This window comes from Eptesicus fuscus, chromosome 15 (genome assembly GCF_027574615.1).
Source record: "Eptesicus fuscus isolate TK198812 chromosome 15, DD_ASM_mEF_20220401, whole genome shotgun sequence".
In the NCBI taxonomy this organism is placed as follows: Eukaryota; Metazoa; Chordata; class Mammalia; order Chiroptera; family Vespertilionidae; genus Eptesicus; species Eptesicus fuscus.
In genome coordinates this window covers 41,249,064-41,265,895 of record NC_072487.1, presented here as the reverse complement: position 1 = coordinate 41,265,895, position 16,832 = coordinate 41,249,064, and the positions used below count along the sequence as shown (strand labels likewise).

Genomic DNA, 16,832 nt, shown 5'->3' with positions numbered 1-16,832 from the left:
GGTTATTAATTGGCCTAATTTCAATATTATTGTGTCTAGGGGAATAGGAAGACCCAAAGAGAGGGAGAGATAGGAGAACCAGCTTGAACAGGGCAGTTGGAAGAGAGAAGTCAGAACACATACAACATTTATCTATTAAGTTTGCAGTTTTATATGGGTGTGGTTGGTGGTGCCGAAAAATAATAACAATAGTAACATCAAAGATGACTGACCAAAAATCACCATAACAAATATAATAATAGACAAGTATGAAATATTGGGAGAATTATTAAAATATGACACAGATGTGAAGTGAGCAAACATTGTTGGGGAAATGGTGGCAATAGGTTTACTGCTCGAAGCCGGTTTGCCATTCAATTTGCAAGAAATTATGAAGCACGAAAAAGCAAAGCACAATAAAACAAGATATGCCTCTATACTAACCTAGTATTTTAAGATTAAATCATGTGTACCTTACTTATGCTATTTATGTTGTTTTATTTATGCATACCTACTGCTTAGGTTTTAAAAAATATTTATTCGTGACATTTATTTTGTGATTATTATGCAGCAGTCATTGCAAAAACAGTATGTTCATATAAATTTATAAACTGAAATAAAATATTATAATTTCTAAATCAACGTTTTTCAATTAGTACATGTATATTGAATGCCTGCCAGTTCTTGACGTTAATCATCACTCTCACTCTCGCAAACAGCTCAGTGCAGAAGTTGGAAAAAAAGATAACCCCCAGATTGTTGCTCTATGGCTCCTACATGTCAGGGCAGTCTGTGTGTTATCCCCAAACATCTGACAAGTCAGAAATCACAAGCTGCAGTACTTAGTCTAAATGCATTAGGCTAGTTGATTCCAGCTTCTCTCTGATACAGAGCATGATGTCCAAGAAGGGTCAAATATGTCCACCAAGGGATGGGCTGCTGACTATTCATGTGAGTAAGGATAAGCAAAGACCCAATTTCATCTGTCTTGGAAGGCAGCCAGGCATTTGCAGATGATCTGCAATATTACCTGATACTGCATGGATTCGCCCTGGGGAAGAGTGAAGGAAAACCATGTCCTGCCACCCCACATAAATCTGCCTAATGACTGTGTCCAGTAGGAAGAGGATTTGCTCAGCATGCTACTTATCTATAATAATAAAAGGGTAATATGCTAATTAGACTGGACATCCTTCCAGACAAAGCCGCAGTGGGCTGGGGCCATGGTAGAGGCAGCAGAGGCCCGGGCGGGGGCTGGGGCCAAGGCCCTTGCACGAATTTCATGCATCGGGCCTCTATTCTTTTATAAGTTTCAATCTGTTGTCTTATCAATACAAAGAAACTTCAATTATTTATCTTAAGAGGGTACTTTCCATCTATAAGTTAAGATGCCCATATGATCTTATATACTACAAATTTAACATTTTTCTTCCAGTTGAGAGGTTTTAAATTCTAAATAGACTTTTAAGTTAAAAATCTTAAATCTTTAAAATAACTGTTTTCTTTTTTTAAATACATTTTTATAGGAAGAAGTAGGGAAACTGGGAAAAGGAACTGGGAAAAGAAACCTTCCAGACACAACAGATGTTGCTACCACTGCAGCAAAGAATGTGAAATAGTTCCATCCAGTCAAAAGGGAACAATATGAATTTGTGGATAGGTACATTAGGGATCTGTGAAGCAATGTCAACCAATAGTGAGATAAAGTTATGCCTAAGGTCCTGACCCATTTGCAATTTTCATCTTCAACCTCTATGATCTTCTCTAGGTTATTTCATATATTCCCATGGCTGATAACTTCAAATTCTATACTGCCTAGACCTCTCCACTAAATTCTATATTAATGTATCCAACTGACTACTTATACCATCCTAATATTTGTTTCCTTCATAGAATTTGCCACAATTTAAAACCATTTTAATAATGTACCTGTGTACTTTTTACTATCTATCACACCCCTGGACTACCATCACCACCAACCCCTGCATCAGACTGGTTAAGTCCACAAAGCCAGAGACAATGTCATAGCTTCTTGCCACTGTATCTCCAATATCTAATACAATAGGCATGCAAATATTTGTTGAATGAATGAATGGAGAATATTCAATGAATTCTAGGTTAATATAGCTACTATCTCAATTCTGACAAAGGAGATTAATAAAGATATAACTTCTACACCCAAGCAATATGTCCCCAAGCAATATTTTTTAACAAAAAAAAGAGGAATCAACAAGTATCTGAAAAATTACCTCCATAGGCTTTAGTTGAGCATTTATATTAAAACAAGGAACTTCCTGGAACCACTCCCAGGCTAAATTTCGCTCAACAATCACCTCAAGATTTAATGGCAGTAGTATATCCAGTACTTCCTGGTATGCATCATTACTATACTGAGACCTAAAAGGAGAGATAAAATTATTGTGAATTGTTTTATATGTACTCAGATAGTAACAAAAAATTAAAATTTCCATTTTATATATTACTAGCAGAAATCAATAATTTTGTGTGTATGAACATTTCTATTAGCTGTTTATTGGCTCCTTTAAAGAACCATCTAGCTGTGCTCTTTACCAATTTTTCAAATTATCTTGTTCTTTCTGGTTTAAAATATTTAAAGATTTTTATCCTTTGATAAAGATGCTGCTAATACCCATATTCTTTTTCTCTTATAACTTTGCTTTGGTAATTAATATTCAGAAAATTACATTCTTGTACAGTCAAACCCAATCGGTATTTTTCCCTTATCACTTTTCTTATTCCTTCAATGCTTAAATTAGAAAGTTGTGTTCTACCCTATTACTGATACTTACATATTATTTTCCTTTAGCTTTTTAAATAGTGTTATTGAGACAACTCACATCCATACAATTCATCCACTTTTAATCTTTTATGGTTGTAACTGGCACTATATGGTTGGCAGCAATTTGAACAGCAAAATCCACAACAAAAGCCCCAAAATGCAATAAACATGGCATGCATAAAGAACACTTGTTTACAATGTGTGACCTGAAATAAGGATGCTGACACTTGGCACCGGGAGCCATTTATTTAGTGCAGAGTGCCCATTTGAATCTTGAGTGAAAAAACAAAGCCTGGGAGAGAGAGTGGGGGAAAGGATAGGAGCCAATACTGAGTGCCTACAGCATCTACTTTGTCTTCACTATTAGAAGTTGTAACTGAAATATTTAAAGAAACTTATTTTAATGCAAATTAAAGGCCAAATGTTCTTAAAAAATAAAAAAATAAAAGGACATATGACATCAAGCACTGGACAGTAATTCATGAGATGGGGAAAAAACAAACGGAAAAAAAAACAACAACAAGGTGAGTCCTATTACTGCCCCAACTTCTACTGTTTTGAGATAATTTACAAGCTATGGCACTGAGAATTCTGTGACCAAGGCAGCTAGAGCTCATACAGTAAAATGCTAGAAAGAAGAGAGCTACAGAGAAAAACTCCAAAATTTTAGCCTGCAGTAAATTATAATTAAGAAATGTTCAAATCAACATTAGCTAACATGTAAAGCAAAATTAAGGAAATAATAAATATCAAAGCAGAAATCAATGAAAGAGAAAACAGAAAAATGAGAGAAAGCCAAAAGCTAATTCTTTAAAATCAATAAAACTGATAACCTCTAACCAAATTGATTATTAAAAAGGCATAAACTATAAATATCAAGAATGAGGGAGGCAAAATCCCTGTGGACATTAATAATAAGAAGGAAACATTATATACAACTTTATACCATAAAATTCTTCAATGTGGACAAAATGGAAAAATTTCTTGAAAAAAACTTAAAAAGATCACACAAGAAAAAAATAACTTGAATAGACCTAAGTTTATTAAAGGAATGGAAAATGAGTTAAAAATCTCCCACAAGTAAACCCTGGGACCAGATGGCTTCACTGGTGAATTCTACCAAATATTTAAAGAAAAAATAAAACAATGTACACAAACTTTCACAAGTGTATCCATGTCAAAACTTATCATATTATACACTTTGAAGCCATGTGATTGCTTGCCTTAGATGTCAATTATATCTCAATAAAGCTGTTATTCCTTTCTTATTTCACTGTGCTAAGTGTGTTTTTTAGAAAAGCAAGCAAGAATTTATTGACTGCAACAAAAACACACTTAGCACAGTGAAATAAGGAAGGAATAGCAATTGAGTATTTTTAAAGCAGTGGCAGGGGAGGGCAGTTGGGGGTGACCAGGCCTGCAGGGGAGGTCAGTTAGGGGCAACCAGGCTGGCAAGGGAAGGCAGTTAGGGGCGACCAGGCTGGCAAGGGAGGGAAGTTAGAGGTGATCGGGCCAGCAGGGGAGGCCAGTTGGGGGCAACCAGGCCGGCAGGGGAGGGCAGTTGGGGACGACCAGGCCAGCAGGGGAGGGCAGTTAGGGGCAATCGGGCCGGCAGGGGAGCAGTCAGGCGTCGATCAGGCTGGCAGGGAGTGGTTAGGGGGTGATCAGGCTGGCAGGGAGTGGTTAGGGGGTGATCAGGCTGTCAGGCAGAAGCGGTTAGGGGCAATCAGGCAGGTAGGCAAGCGAGCAGTTGGGAGCCAGAAGTCCTGGATTGTGAGAGGGATGTTCGACTGCCCTCGAGGGGTCCCAGAGTGGAGAGGGTGCAGGCTGGGTTGTGGGATACACATCTCCCCTCCCGCCGTGCACGAATTTCGTGCACCGGGCCTCTAGTACAAATATATTTGTGGAAAGCTTACCTGTATAGTCGCATTTCACTCAGCTTTATCGTAATCAAATCAATAATGGGTGGGGGATTGCTCTGGCTCTCTGTTATCATGTGGAATGTATTGGTCATTGTAATTAATCCAAAATCAGCAACAAGGACATTTTCAGAAATTGAAGACTGTGGGATGACCACAACTGGGGCTTTGATGTTAACATCTAATGCCATTCTAGAACTCCTTTGTGCCAGTTCTTTTACACCAGTAGCAGCCATTCCTGCTGCCTGGACAGTTGCCTCAGCCAAGGCTTCTTTAACTGCTTGAAAATTATCTATAAAAGCCTATAAAGGTAACAGAATTATATTCACAAGGTTACCATTAATGAATAAGACTTATTAAATATATATGGCAGGTAATGATTTTACCTCCATTAAGAAAAAAAATTTTCTTGGTACAACCAAGCAGTATATATTCAAAGTCTGACTGCCTATATTAAATCTTAATCTTCTGCATAAAAATTGAAAAACACAAAGATAAAGATACAAAGATATAGCAGAACATTGAAAATCTAGTCCCTGGAACAAAGTAACATGTGGATATTTCAATATTTCACTGATATCTAATTCCCTCTTGTCTCATTTTTCCTAAATGCTAACCAATTACATTGTGTTTCCCTGTACAAACTCAACTGGCAGAGAGCTTCTTTATGTTTGTAAGATAAAAAATTAAAGTATATTTCCTTAAGAATGCTAAATTTTCTAATTTCTGAATTCTGGGGGAAAAAATACCTCAATGACATAAAATATACCTAAAGTTACACTTAATTTTCATACTTAGAAAAAGATTTCATTTTCAGTAATTTTTTAGTATAAGGCTATCACATCAGTCTCAGTGACAAAATTCTTTTGAGTTCTAAAAATAAATTAGAGCCCGGCCGGCATGGCTCAGTGGTTCAGCATCGATCTATGAACCAGGAGGTCACAGTTCGATTCCCAGTAAAGGCACATGCCAGGGTTGCAGACTCAGTCCCAAGTGTGGGTGTGCAGGAGGCAGCCAATTAATGATTCTCTCATTATTGATGTTTCTCTCTCTCTCTCCCTCTCCCTTCCTCTCTGAAATCAATAAAAATATATTTTTAAAAATCATTTAGCAAATAACTAGGAATTTAAAAAAAGAAATTAGACAAGAAATAGTTGTTCATATTTATGTTTTGGTGTAAAAAAAATTTATGGGTATATGAAAAATTGCATGGTAACCTTAATTAAAAAGATCAAAAAACAGCAACATTATTTACTTAGAATCAACTAGTCATCTATTTTATACACCAACACTAAGAGATAGCATTTTAAAAGGATGAATAGTGAAGCCATAGAGAAGGGTAAGACACTCACCAGAGAAAGCATCAAGTGACAGAATGGAAAAACCACAAGGGAAAATAAACTATGAAAAGTAACTCAAATACCTTAGAGTATATCATATAGAGATTAAATCTAAAGCTCTTAAAGCCCCAGTCACAGAATTATAACATAATAGAAAATATAATTTTAAAAATAATAACCTGAGACAAAACAAACTTCAATTATATTGGAGTTGAAACTTAGGTAAAGCAAAAACGTAAACCAATGATGTATAAAATAAAAACTCAATTAATATATATGACATATAATGTACATACACTTAATATGTTAATATCTAAAATATATATTTCAATTAACTGGATATTCCATGTGAAAATAATACTAAAGTATTATACATTTCAGTCATAATAAATGGTATCCAAACAATTATGAAAAATTAGGTGATAAAAATCAAGCAATAAATTATTATTTATTCTTCATGTATGGTTGATGTACAACAATTTCCAACTAGCAGGAATGAATCAATTAAAATACTTACCAATATAGAATGTAAAAATTTTGTGACTAAAACTACTTCAATGCAACCAACAGTTAAATTAACTTGAATGTCAACCACACTCATATCTGTGTATGCAGAATCAGCAGTTGCATTCACATAAGAAAGGATTTTGAAGCTGAAAACTTCTTTTCCAGTGATATAAACAGCCTTAATGAGAAAAAATTCAAATGTCAAAATCATTTTTGAAACGATGTCTTCATTACAAAAACAAAGCAATGCACACATATTTAGAAAATCTCCCATGTAGTCAAGCCAAATAGAAATAAGGCAACAATTCTAAACCCTTTATTAGAACCTACATTGCAAGTTTTTGAAATTGGTGGTGGTAGCTCCATTTGTGGGCCATGAAATCCATTTAGTAGGTCTGGCCCAACATTTTTATCAATGGGGAGAGAAAAAAAATTATCAGAATTTACATTTTCATTTAGTGTGTTAACTTATGTAGTAAGAATTACCTGAGTGGCCAGATTATTATGATCTCTGAACGCATAATAATCTGGCCACTCAGTGAATGAATTGGTGCATGGGTGGACCGGCCAGCCTGGCCAGGGGAAGGGGACATGGGCGGTTGGCCGTCCTGCCTCCTAGTCTAACTCCTGGTCAAGGGACAAATTGCATATTAGCCTTTTATTATATAGGATATACACTGAGTGGCCAGATTATTATGGCTTCAGAGATAATAATCTGACCACTCAGTGTAAATGTTCTTTTCGTCACTATCAAACTTGGAAAAACTCTGTACCTCTACAACTTAATGAAATTTTCTGTTCCTTAATAGTTTTCTGAAGTCACTCAATTGCAAACCAAAAATTACCTACATATTAAAGTCACAAATTTTGCAATACCAGTTAAAATGGTGGAGCTAGCTTTCAGAGATGGCAGCATAGATAAACACAGTACTCGAAACCTCCCACAACCACATCAAAATTACAATGATACTACTGAACAACCATCATTCAGAACTACCTGAATTATAGCTAAATGGAAGTCCTACAACTAAGGATTTAAAGAAGCCACATTGAGACTGGCTGAAGGGTTGAAGGTGTTGGTCCCACACCCATGTAGGAGGGATAAAAATTGGGAGGAATATCTCGGCTACGGAAGTCTCCCAAGGAGCGAGGGGTCCCAGCCCCACCAGAACCCATAACTTCTGGGTGTAGAAACAGCAGGGATTGTGGCTGGATTCGATGGAGAGCTTATGGAGTCCCAGACAGTTCTTCTTCAAGGACTTACTCAGACTTGCTCCTTCTGAGTTCCAGCACTTGGGCAGCAGCTCAAAAGACATCTGGGACTAGCAGGAGGAACTGAATTGACTGACAACGGGGTGAGAACTGAAGGGGCAGGTTTCTGCCAGAAAAAAAGTGCTGGCAGAGACCATTGTTCTTTTTCTGACACACATCATATACAGAGCTGGGCAGGCAGGTGCCATCTGAGTCATCATCAACCTGGCTCACATTGTTCAGCCCACCTGGGTGGTTCTCTGAGACCCTGCCCCACGCAAGTTAGGGCCCCATCCAAGCTGTTTCCAGTGGCTTTCCCATATGAATGGCCTGTCTTGGCTTGTGCTTCAGACTTTCCTACAATCTCAAACAAGCAGCAACTGGCCTCCAGGTGCCCCATACCTTTTGCTAATGGGCCCCAAGCCTGGCGCTAGGAGCAGCCAACCTTGGTTTACAGTTTGGCTTCACCTGGGCAACTCCAAGCCCATTAAAATTAGCATCCATCTGCAGACCACTTTGTAGCTCATGCTGGGAGGCCCTGGGCAGAACATAGGCAGCAGCAGACCTGGGCCTGTACCTCCTAGGCGACCCCAGTGCCCAGTGTGGGTATCAGGGAGGCTGTGCCACTGGCCCTAGAGAAAACCTACAACATAAGACCACTCTACCAAGCCCGGAACACATAACAGCTCTCTGATACACAGAAACAAACACAGGGAGGCTATCAAAATAAGGAGACAAGGAAACATATATCAAATGACAAAACAGAACAAAATCCAGGGAAGAACTAAACAACATGGAGACAATCTACTGGATGCAGAATTCAAAATACTGTTTATAAGGATGCAAAATGAACTTAGTAGAACTTCAACAGCATTAAAAAGAAGCATGAAAACCATAAAAAAGAACCAGTCAGAAATGAAGGATACATGAGCGGAAATGAAGAATAATTTACAGGGAGATTAAATAACATTTATAAAGCACTTAGAACAGTATCTAGCATCAAATTAATACTATGTATTTGCTCCTGATGCAATGATAAACAAATAAATAGAGAGCTCAGAAACCAATCTATTCACATATCTACATCTAATATTTAATAGACATGGTACTACAGACGAGTGAGAAAAAGACAGCTATCTCAATATATGGTACTAGGAAATTCAGTGTGGAAATAGTGAAATTATAGCCTCAACCATATAAAAAAAGAAATTCCAAGTAGAATTAAAGACCTAAAAGTTTAGGGCAAAATTATCTAACTTTTAGAAAAATCACGTTTTCATCAACACGGACTCTAGTCCCTTCACCACGAAAAAATGACAACTTTCTTTAGGCATTTTCAAGTTGTCTCTTTCATAGGATATGACATTTCTTTCCTTCTTTTTTATCCTCACATGAGGATATTTTCCCATTGATTTTTCAAGAGCGTGGAAGAGAGAGGGAAAGACAGAGAGAAACATCAATGTGAGAGGCACACTTTGATTGGTTGCCTCCTGCATGAGCCCTGACCTGGACCCTGGCCAGAGAGGAGCCTGCAACCTAGGTACATGCCCTTGATCAGAATTGAACCCGGCCCCCCTGCGGGTTTGTGTCTCCACTCTGGCCCCAGCAGCCCAGTGTCGTGGCCACGGGCGGGGGACCGCCCCAACCCTCCCGCGGGTTGTTCTCTCTGGATCCAGGGCCGGGCATGGCCGGCCCTGTCTGTTGTTCTCTCAGGCTCTGGACCCATGCCAGGCCCCTCCTCCTGAGCTGGTCATGACCATTACGGCGTCCCGGCCTAATTTGCATATTACCTCTTTACATATATCGATTATCCAATAAATTAAAATGTTATTGGAACATAGCCAAATCACTTATTTACATACTAGGGGCCCAGTGCACAAATTCGTGCACCTTGAAAGGAACTGTGGGCCGAGAGGCTGAGGTGGGCACAGGTACAGGTCTTGGCCCACCCTCTGCGCCCCTGCCCAGCCCATGCCACGGCCCCCAGTCCCATTTGCCAGCAGCCCTGCTCCTGCCTCCATCGCTCCCAGGCTCTGGCGGCGCTGGCCCCGCTCATACCTGCTGACTGCACAGAGCGACTGAGGCTGGTGCCAGCAGCGGTGCAAGTGGGGCCAATGCCAAAAGCAGGTGTGAGTGATGGCTGCTGACCCAATCGCCCCTCAGGAGCAGGGGAGGTGGAGAAGCCTCAGGGGCAATTGGGGCTGGCGCTGGGTGCCAGCAGTGAGTGCGAGTGGTGGCACCGGGCACCAGCTGCGGGTGTGAGCGCAGCTCTGGTGCTGGCAGCGGATGCGAGCGGGGCCAAAGCCAGCAGTGGGTGCAAGAGGAGGCTGCTGGCCCCGATCGCCCCTCAGGAGCAAGGGTAGGTTGAGAAGCCAGAAGGGGCAAATGGGGCTGGCAGCCGCTGCTTGCACCTGCTGACAGCACTGAGTGGATTGGGGCTGGCGCTGGGTGTTGTCAGTGGGTGTGAACAGCGGCTCCAGCACTGGCAGTAGGTACAAGCGGGGCTGGCGCTGGCAGCAGGTAGAAGTCCCAGGCAGGACCAAGGCACGCAGGAGCAAAGAATTTTCAGTAACCACCAGAGGCTCGCCCCAATGACTGTGACCAGCCTTGGTCTGGTGCCCCCGCTCACCTGCTCTACCATCCTGCTGCATACGATGCCCACCATGTTCCGTGCACACCCCCTGTTGGTCAGCGCACATCATAGCAACCAGTTGTTCAGTTGTTCCACTGTTTGGTCTATTTGCATATTAGGGTTTTATATGTATAGACTATAGATAGATGCATCCACACTTCAATGACTCACATAGTTTCAACAAGAACTGCATGACCCACAAAGCCTATCATATTTGTAATCTATTTACAGAAAATGTTTGCAAACACCTTAGTTAAACTCACATGCATTTTATTGAAAAGCAAGCACAAATAGCCCACAAATATATGAAAAGACCTGTAATTTAATTAGTTAAAATGCAAATTGAAACACCATTTTATATATCCCAGATCTTCAAAAAATTTAATGACTAACAATTCCAAGCACTGAGATTGAAGCAAAACACCAAATGTCTCTTCCACTGCTCCTGAGAGTACATGTGCCACTAAAAATATTCTCTGGAAATGCTTGCATGAGATATGTATAAGAACATACTAACACACATGTATAAGACTAGGTATAGCAGTAATGTTCACAAAAGCAAAAGAGTAGAAAAAGTGTAAACATCCATCAATAGAATAATGAATAAATAATCAGTGGTATATTCATACAATGGAAGACTACGCAGTAATACAAATGAATAAACTATATCTATACACATCAACATGGATACGTCTGAAATATATAACAGTTGGATGAAAAAAGGAAGGCTCAAACAAATACATGATGCCCTTTTAAAAAGGGGGGTGTGGCTGAAACCAGTTTGGCTCAGTGGATAGAGCGACGGCCTGAGGACTGAAAGGTCCCAGGTTCGATTCCGGTCAAGGGCATGTACCTTAGTTGCGGGCTCATCCCTAGTAGGGGGTGTGCAGGAGGCAGCTGATCGATGTTTCTCTCTCATCGATGTTTCTAACTCTCTATCCCTCTCCCTTCCTCTCCGTAAAAAATCAATAAAATATTTTTTTTAAATAAAATAAAAGTGGGGGTGTGTGCAGGATGAAACAATGTGTTATTTAAGGATTCATACATAATTGGTAAAATTTATAGAAATGCAAAAATGAGGACATAGTTAACTCTGTGAGGAAACAATAGAATGCAGTCAGGTTAGGACATGTTGCTGACTTCTGATGTTCTATTACTTTGCTTGAGTTGGGTATAAAGGCCTTTGTTTTACAGTTGTACTTTACATTACATGCTTCTGTGTATATGCTATATTTAAAAATCAGAAAAAAAAAATATGTTTCCAAAGGACCACAAATCTGGGCAAAAATATTGTTTAAGGATACAATTATATGCGGTTAAAAACTATAAAGAAGAGCAATGGAAAAAACGGCAAGGACATAAGATTTGTATAATATTTTGTACTATCTTAATTTTTAATAAAAATGTAAATAATACTAGAAACAAAACCATATATATGCATCAAATTCCAAAATAACCACACATTAGCAAAACTGGTTCAGAAGAAAAGTTAGTTATACCTACATCAAATAATGAAATGAATAATAATTTAAAGTCTTTTCACAAAGAAAACCTGAAGGCCAAATAACTTCACTGGTAAATTCCACCAAACATTTAAGACATAATAACAACTCTACACAAATTTTTCAGAAAACAGAGAAGAAAACCCTTCCAAACTCATTTTATGAAGCCAGTATCACTAAAGTCAGAAAACTCTAGAATAGTTAGATATACTTGTGTATCTACCACCCAGAATTAACAAGCATTAATAACTGGATGATTTTTTAAATGTTCACTTTTAAAAAAAACTTTTATATAAAGAAAAGGTAAGAAAATAATTTACAATGATATCTTACCTCATATGAATGTCGATCAGGGATAGAAAAATAGTTTTAAGGCAAATGGAAATGAAAAAAAAGCTGGGGTAGCAATACCTATATCTGACAAAATAGACCTCAAAGTGAAGGCCATAACAAGAGATAAGGAAGGACACTTCATAACACTAAAAGGATTAGTACAATAAGAGGATATAACTCTGGTAAACATATATACACCCAATGCAGGAGCACCCAAATACATAAAAAAAAATTCTGGAAGATATCAAGGGAGAGATAGACAACAATATAATCACAGTAGGGGACTTTAATACCCCACTGACATCACTGGATAAATCCTCTAGACAAAAAAAATCAGCAAAGAAACAGCAATCCTAAATGGCTCACTAGGTCAGATGGACTTAATTGACACCTTTAGAATACTTCACCACAAAGCTGCAGAACATACATTCTCAAATGCATACAGGACATTTCAAATATAGACCATATATTGAGACACAGGCAAAGTCTCTTAAAATTCAAAAAGATTGAAATCATATGAAGCATCTTCTCAGATCACAATGGCATAATATTAGAAATAAACTAAAATAAAAGCAATCAAAAAATTCAAACACCTGGAGGCTAAATAGCATGCTATTAAACAATGATTGGGTTACCAAAGAGATCAAAGAAGAAATAAAAACCATCCTGGAAACAAATGACAATGAAAACACAACAATCCAAAATCTATGGGACACAGTGAAAATAGTCCTGAGAGGGAAGTTTATAGCTCTACAAGCCTATCTCAAAAAACAAGAAAAACTAGTAATAAATTATCTATCTCTACAACTTAAAGAATTAGAAAGAGAGCAACAAGAAAAGCCCAGAGTGAGCAGAAGGAAGGAGATAATAAAGATCACGCCCTAATCAGTTTGGCCCTCGAACTGAAGAAGGGTTCCGGATTTGATTCTGGTCAAGGGCATGTACCTTAGTTGAAGGCTCAGTACCCATTAGGGGGCACGCAGGAGGCAGCTGATCAATGTTTCTCTCTCATCGATGGTTCTAACTCCGATGGTTCTAACTCTCTATCCCTCTCCCTTCTTCTCTATAAAAATCAATAAAATATATTTTTAAAAAAAATAATAATAAAGATCAGAGCAGAAATAAATGACAGAGATTAAAAAAAATACAAAAAAAATCAATGAAACCAAAAGTTGGTTCTTTGAAAGGATAAACAAGATTGATGAACCTCTAGCCAGTGTCACCAAGAAGCAAAGAGAGAGAACCCAAATAAACCAAATCAGAAATGAAAGAGGCAAAATAACAACAGCCTGCACAGAAATACAAAGAATTGTAAAAAAAAAAAAAAAAAATACTATGAACAACTCTATTCCAACAAACTGATCAACCTAGATGAAATGGATATATTCCTAGAAAAATAAGACCTTCTAAAACTAAATCAGGAAAAATTTTAAAAATTTGAACAGGCTGACTGACTATGGAGGAAATTGAAGCAGTAATCAAAAAACTTTCAGCAAACAAAAGCCCCGGGCCAGATGGATTCACAGGGGAGTTTTACCAAACATTCAAAGAACTAACATCTATCCTCCTCAGATTATTCCAAAAAATTCAAGAGGAAGGAATACTTCAAGGTCTTTCTATGATGTCAGCATTACCCTAATCCCAAAACCAGATAAAGGCACTACAAAGAAAGAGAATGACAGGCCAATATCCCTGATGAACATAGATGCTAAAATCCTAACAAATTGGATCCTTCTTTACATTAGAAAGATCATACACCATGACCAAGTGGGATTTATTCTGGGGATGCAAGGATGGTACAATATCCGCAAATCAATAAACATGATACATCACATAAATAAATTGAGACAAAAATCACATAATCATATCAATTGATATACGGAAAAAGCGTGACAAAATCCAACACATTTTCTTGATAAAAAAATCTCAGCAAAGTGGGAATACAGGGATCATACCTCAACATAATAAAAGCCTTACATGACAAACCTACAGCCAACATCATAAAACTCAACAGGCAAAAACTAAAACCATTTCCCCTAAAACAGGTACAAGACAGGTATGTCCACTTTCACCACTCCTGTTCGACATAGTATTAGAAATGCTAGCCATAGTGACCAGACAAGAAGAAGAAATAAAAGGCATCCAAATTGGAAAAAAAGAAGTAAAACTGTCATTATTCGCAGATGACATGATATTGTACATAGAAAAGCCTAAAGACTCCATAAAAAAAAAAAAACTACTAGACTTAATAAATGAATTCAGCAATGTAGCAGGATACAAAATTAACACTCAGAAATCTATAGCTTTTTTATACACCCATAATGAACTCACAGAAAAAGAAACTAAAAAAACAATCCCATTTACCATTGCAACAAAAAAATTAATATACCTAGGAATACACTTAACTAAGGAGGTAAAAGGCCTGTACTCAGAAAACTACAGGACATTAAAAAAAGAGATAGAGGAAGACATAAACAAATGAAAGAATATACTGTGTTCATGGACTGGTAGAATCAACATCATTAAAATGTCCAAACTACCCAAAGCAATCTATAGATTTAATGCAATCCCTATTAAAATACCAACGGCATATTTCACAGACAGACAAACTCTCTAAAAATTCATATGGAATAAAAAAATATCCCGAATAGCCAGAGCAATCTTGAGAAAGAAGAATAAAGTTGGAGGGATCACAATACCAGATATCAAGTTATATTACAAAGCTACCGTTCTCAAAACTGCCTGGTACTGGCATAAGAACAGACATACAGAACAATGGAACAGAACAGAGAACACAGAAATCGACCCAAGCCATTACACTCAATTAATATTTGACAAAGTAGGCAAGAGTATACAATGGAATCAAGACAGTCTCTTCAATAAACGGTGTTAGAAACATTGGACAGATACATGCACAAAATGAAACCAGACAACCAACTTACACCATATGCAAAAATAAACTCAAAATGGATAAAGGACTTAAACATAAGACGGGAAACCATAAATATCTTAGAAGAATCCATAGGCAGGAAAATACCAGACATATGTGATAGCAATATCTTTACCGGTACAGCCCCTAAAGCAATGGAAACTAAGAAGAAAATAAACAAATGGGACTACATCAAAATAAAAAGCTTCTGCACAGCAAAAGAAACCATCAACAAAACAACAAAAAAGCCCACTGCATGGGAGAACATATTTGCCAATGATATTTCTGATAAGGGTTTAATCTCCAAAATTTACAGAGAACTCATACAACTTAACAAAAGGAAGTTAAACAATCCAATCAAAAAATGGGCAAAGGATCTAAATCAGGGGTCCTCAAACTTTTTAAACAGGGGGCCAGTTCACTGTCCCTCAGACCGTTGGAGGGCCAGACTATAGTTTAAAAAAAACTATGAACAAATTCCTATGCACACTGCACATATCTTATTTTGAAGTAAAAAAACAAAACGGCAAAAACACCCGCATGTGGCCTGCGGGCCGTAGTTTGAGGACGCCTGATCTAAATAGACACTTTTTGAAAGAGGACATACAGAAGGCCCAGAGACATATGAAAACATACTCAATGTCACTAATCATCTGAGAGATGCAAATCAAAATGAGAATGAGGTACCATCTCACACCTGTCAGAATGGCTATCATCAATAAATCAACAAATGACAAGTGCTGGCGAGGATGTGGAGAAAAAGGAACCCTCCTGCACTGCTGGTGGGAATGCAGACTTGTGCAGCCACTGTGGAGAACAGTATGGAGTGTCCTTAAAAAGTTAAAAATGGAACTCCCATTTGACCCAGTGATCCCACTTCTAGGAATATATCCCAAGAAAACAGAAACACCAATCAGAAAGGATATATGCACCCTATGTTCATAGCACAGTTTACAATTGCTAAGATTTGGAAACAGCCTAAGTGCCCATCAGCAGATGATTGGATTAAAAAACTGTGGTACATCTACACAATGGAATACTATACTACTATAAAAAAAGGAACTTTTACCATTTGCAACAGCATGGATGGAACTGGAGAGCATTATGCTAAGTGAAATAAGCCAGTCGGAGAAAGATAAATATTACATGATCTCACTCACATGTGGAATGATCAACATAAATTGATGAACAAGAATAGATCCAGAGACAAATGGTAGGGGAGGGGGGGTGGTTTAGAGAGCAACCAAAGGATTTGTATGCATGCATATTAGCATAACCAATGGACACAGACACTGGGGCAGTGGGGGCTTGCCCAGGATAGGAATGGCTGGGGACGGAGGGGTCAATTGGGGGGAAAGGAGACATATGTAAAACTTTAAACAATAAAAATAAAAAATAAAAAAAATGGGGCAACGGACCTAAATAGATATTTTTCAAAAGAAGACATACAGAAGGCCAAGAGACATATGAAAACATGCACAAAGTCACTAATCATCCGAGAGATGAAAATCAAAACAACAATGAGATACCATCTCACACCTGTCAGAATGGCTATCATCAATCAACAAATCGACAAAGGACAAGTGCTGGCGAGGATGCTGAGATAAAGGAACCCTAGGAGACTGCTGGTGGGAATGCAA

At 38.2% G+C, this 16,832-nt stretch overlaps 1 protein-coding gene across 3 annotated transcripts in view; it reads right to left on the bottom strand.

Moving 5' to 3' along the window:
- Positions 1 to 16,832, bottom strand: part of VPS13A (vacuolar protein sorting 13 homolog A) — a 220,370-nt gene that overhangs the window by 99,765 nt on the left and 103,773 nt on the right. For all 3 annotated transcript variants that reach the window (XM_008142061.3, XM_008142063.3, XM_008142064.3), the window contains exons 32-34: positions 6,556 to 6,723; positions 4,696 to 5,000; positions 2,229 to 2,376 (exon numbers count right to left, since the gene is read on the bottom strand). In XM_008142061.3, coding sequence (XP_008140283.2) covers positions 2,229 to 2,376; positions 4,696 to 5,000; positions 6,556 to 6,723 — 621 coding nt within the window. The remainder of the gene's footprint in view (positions 1 to 2,228; positions 2,377 to 4,695; positions 5,001 to 6,555; positions 6,724 to 16,832) is intronic.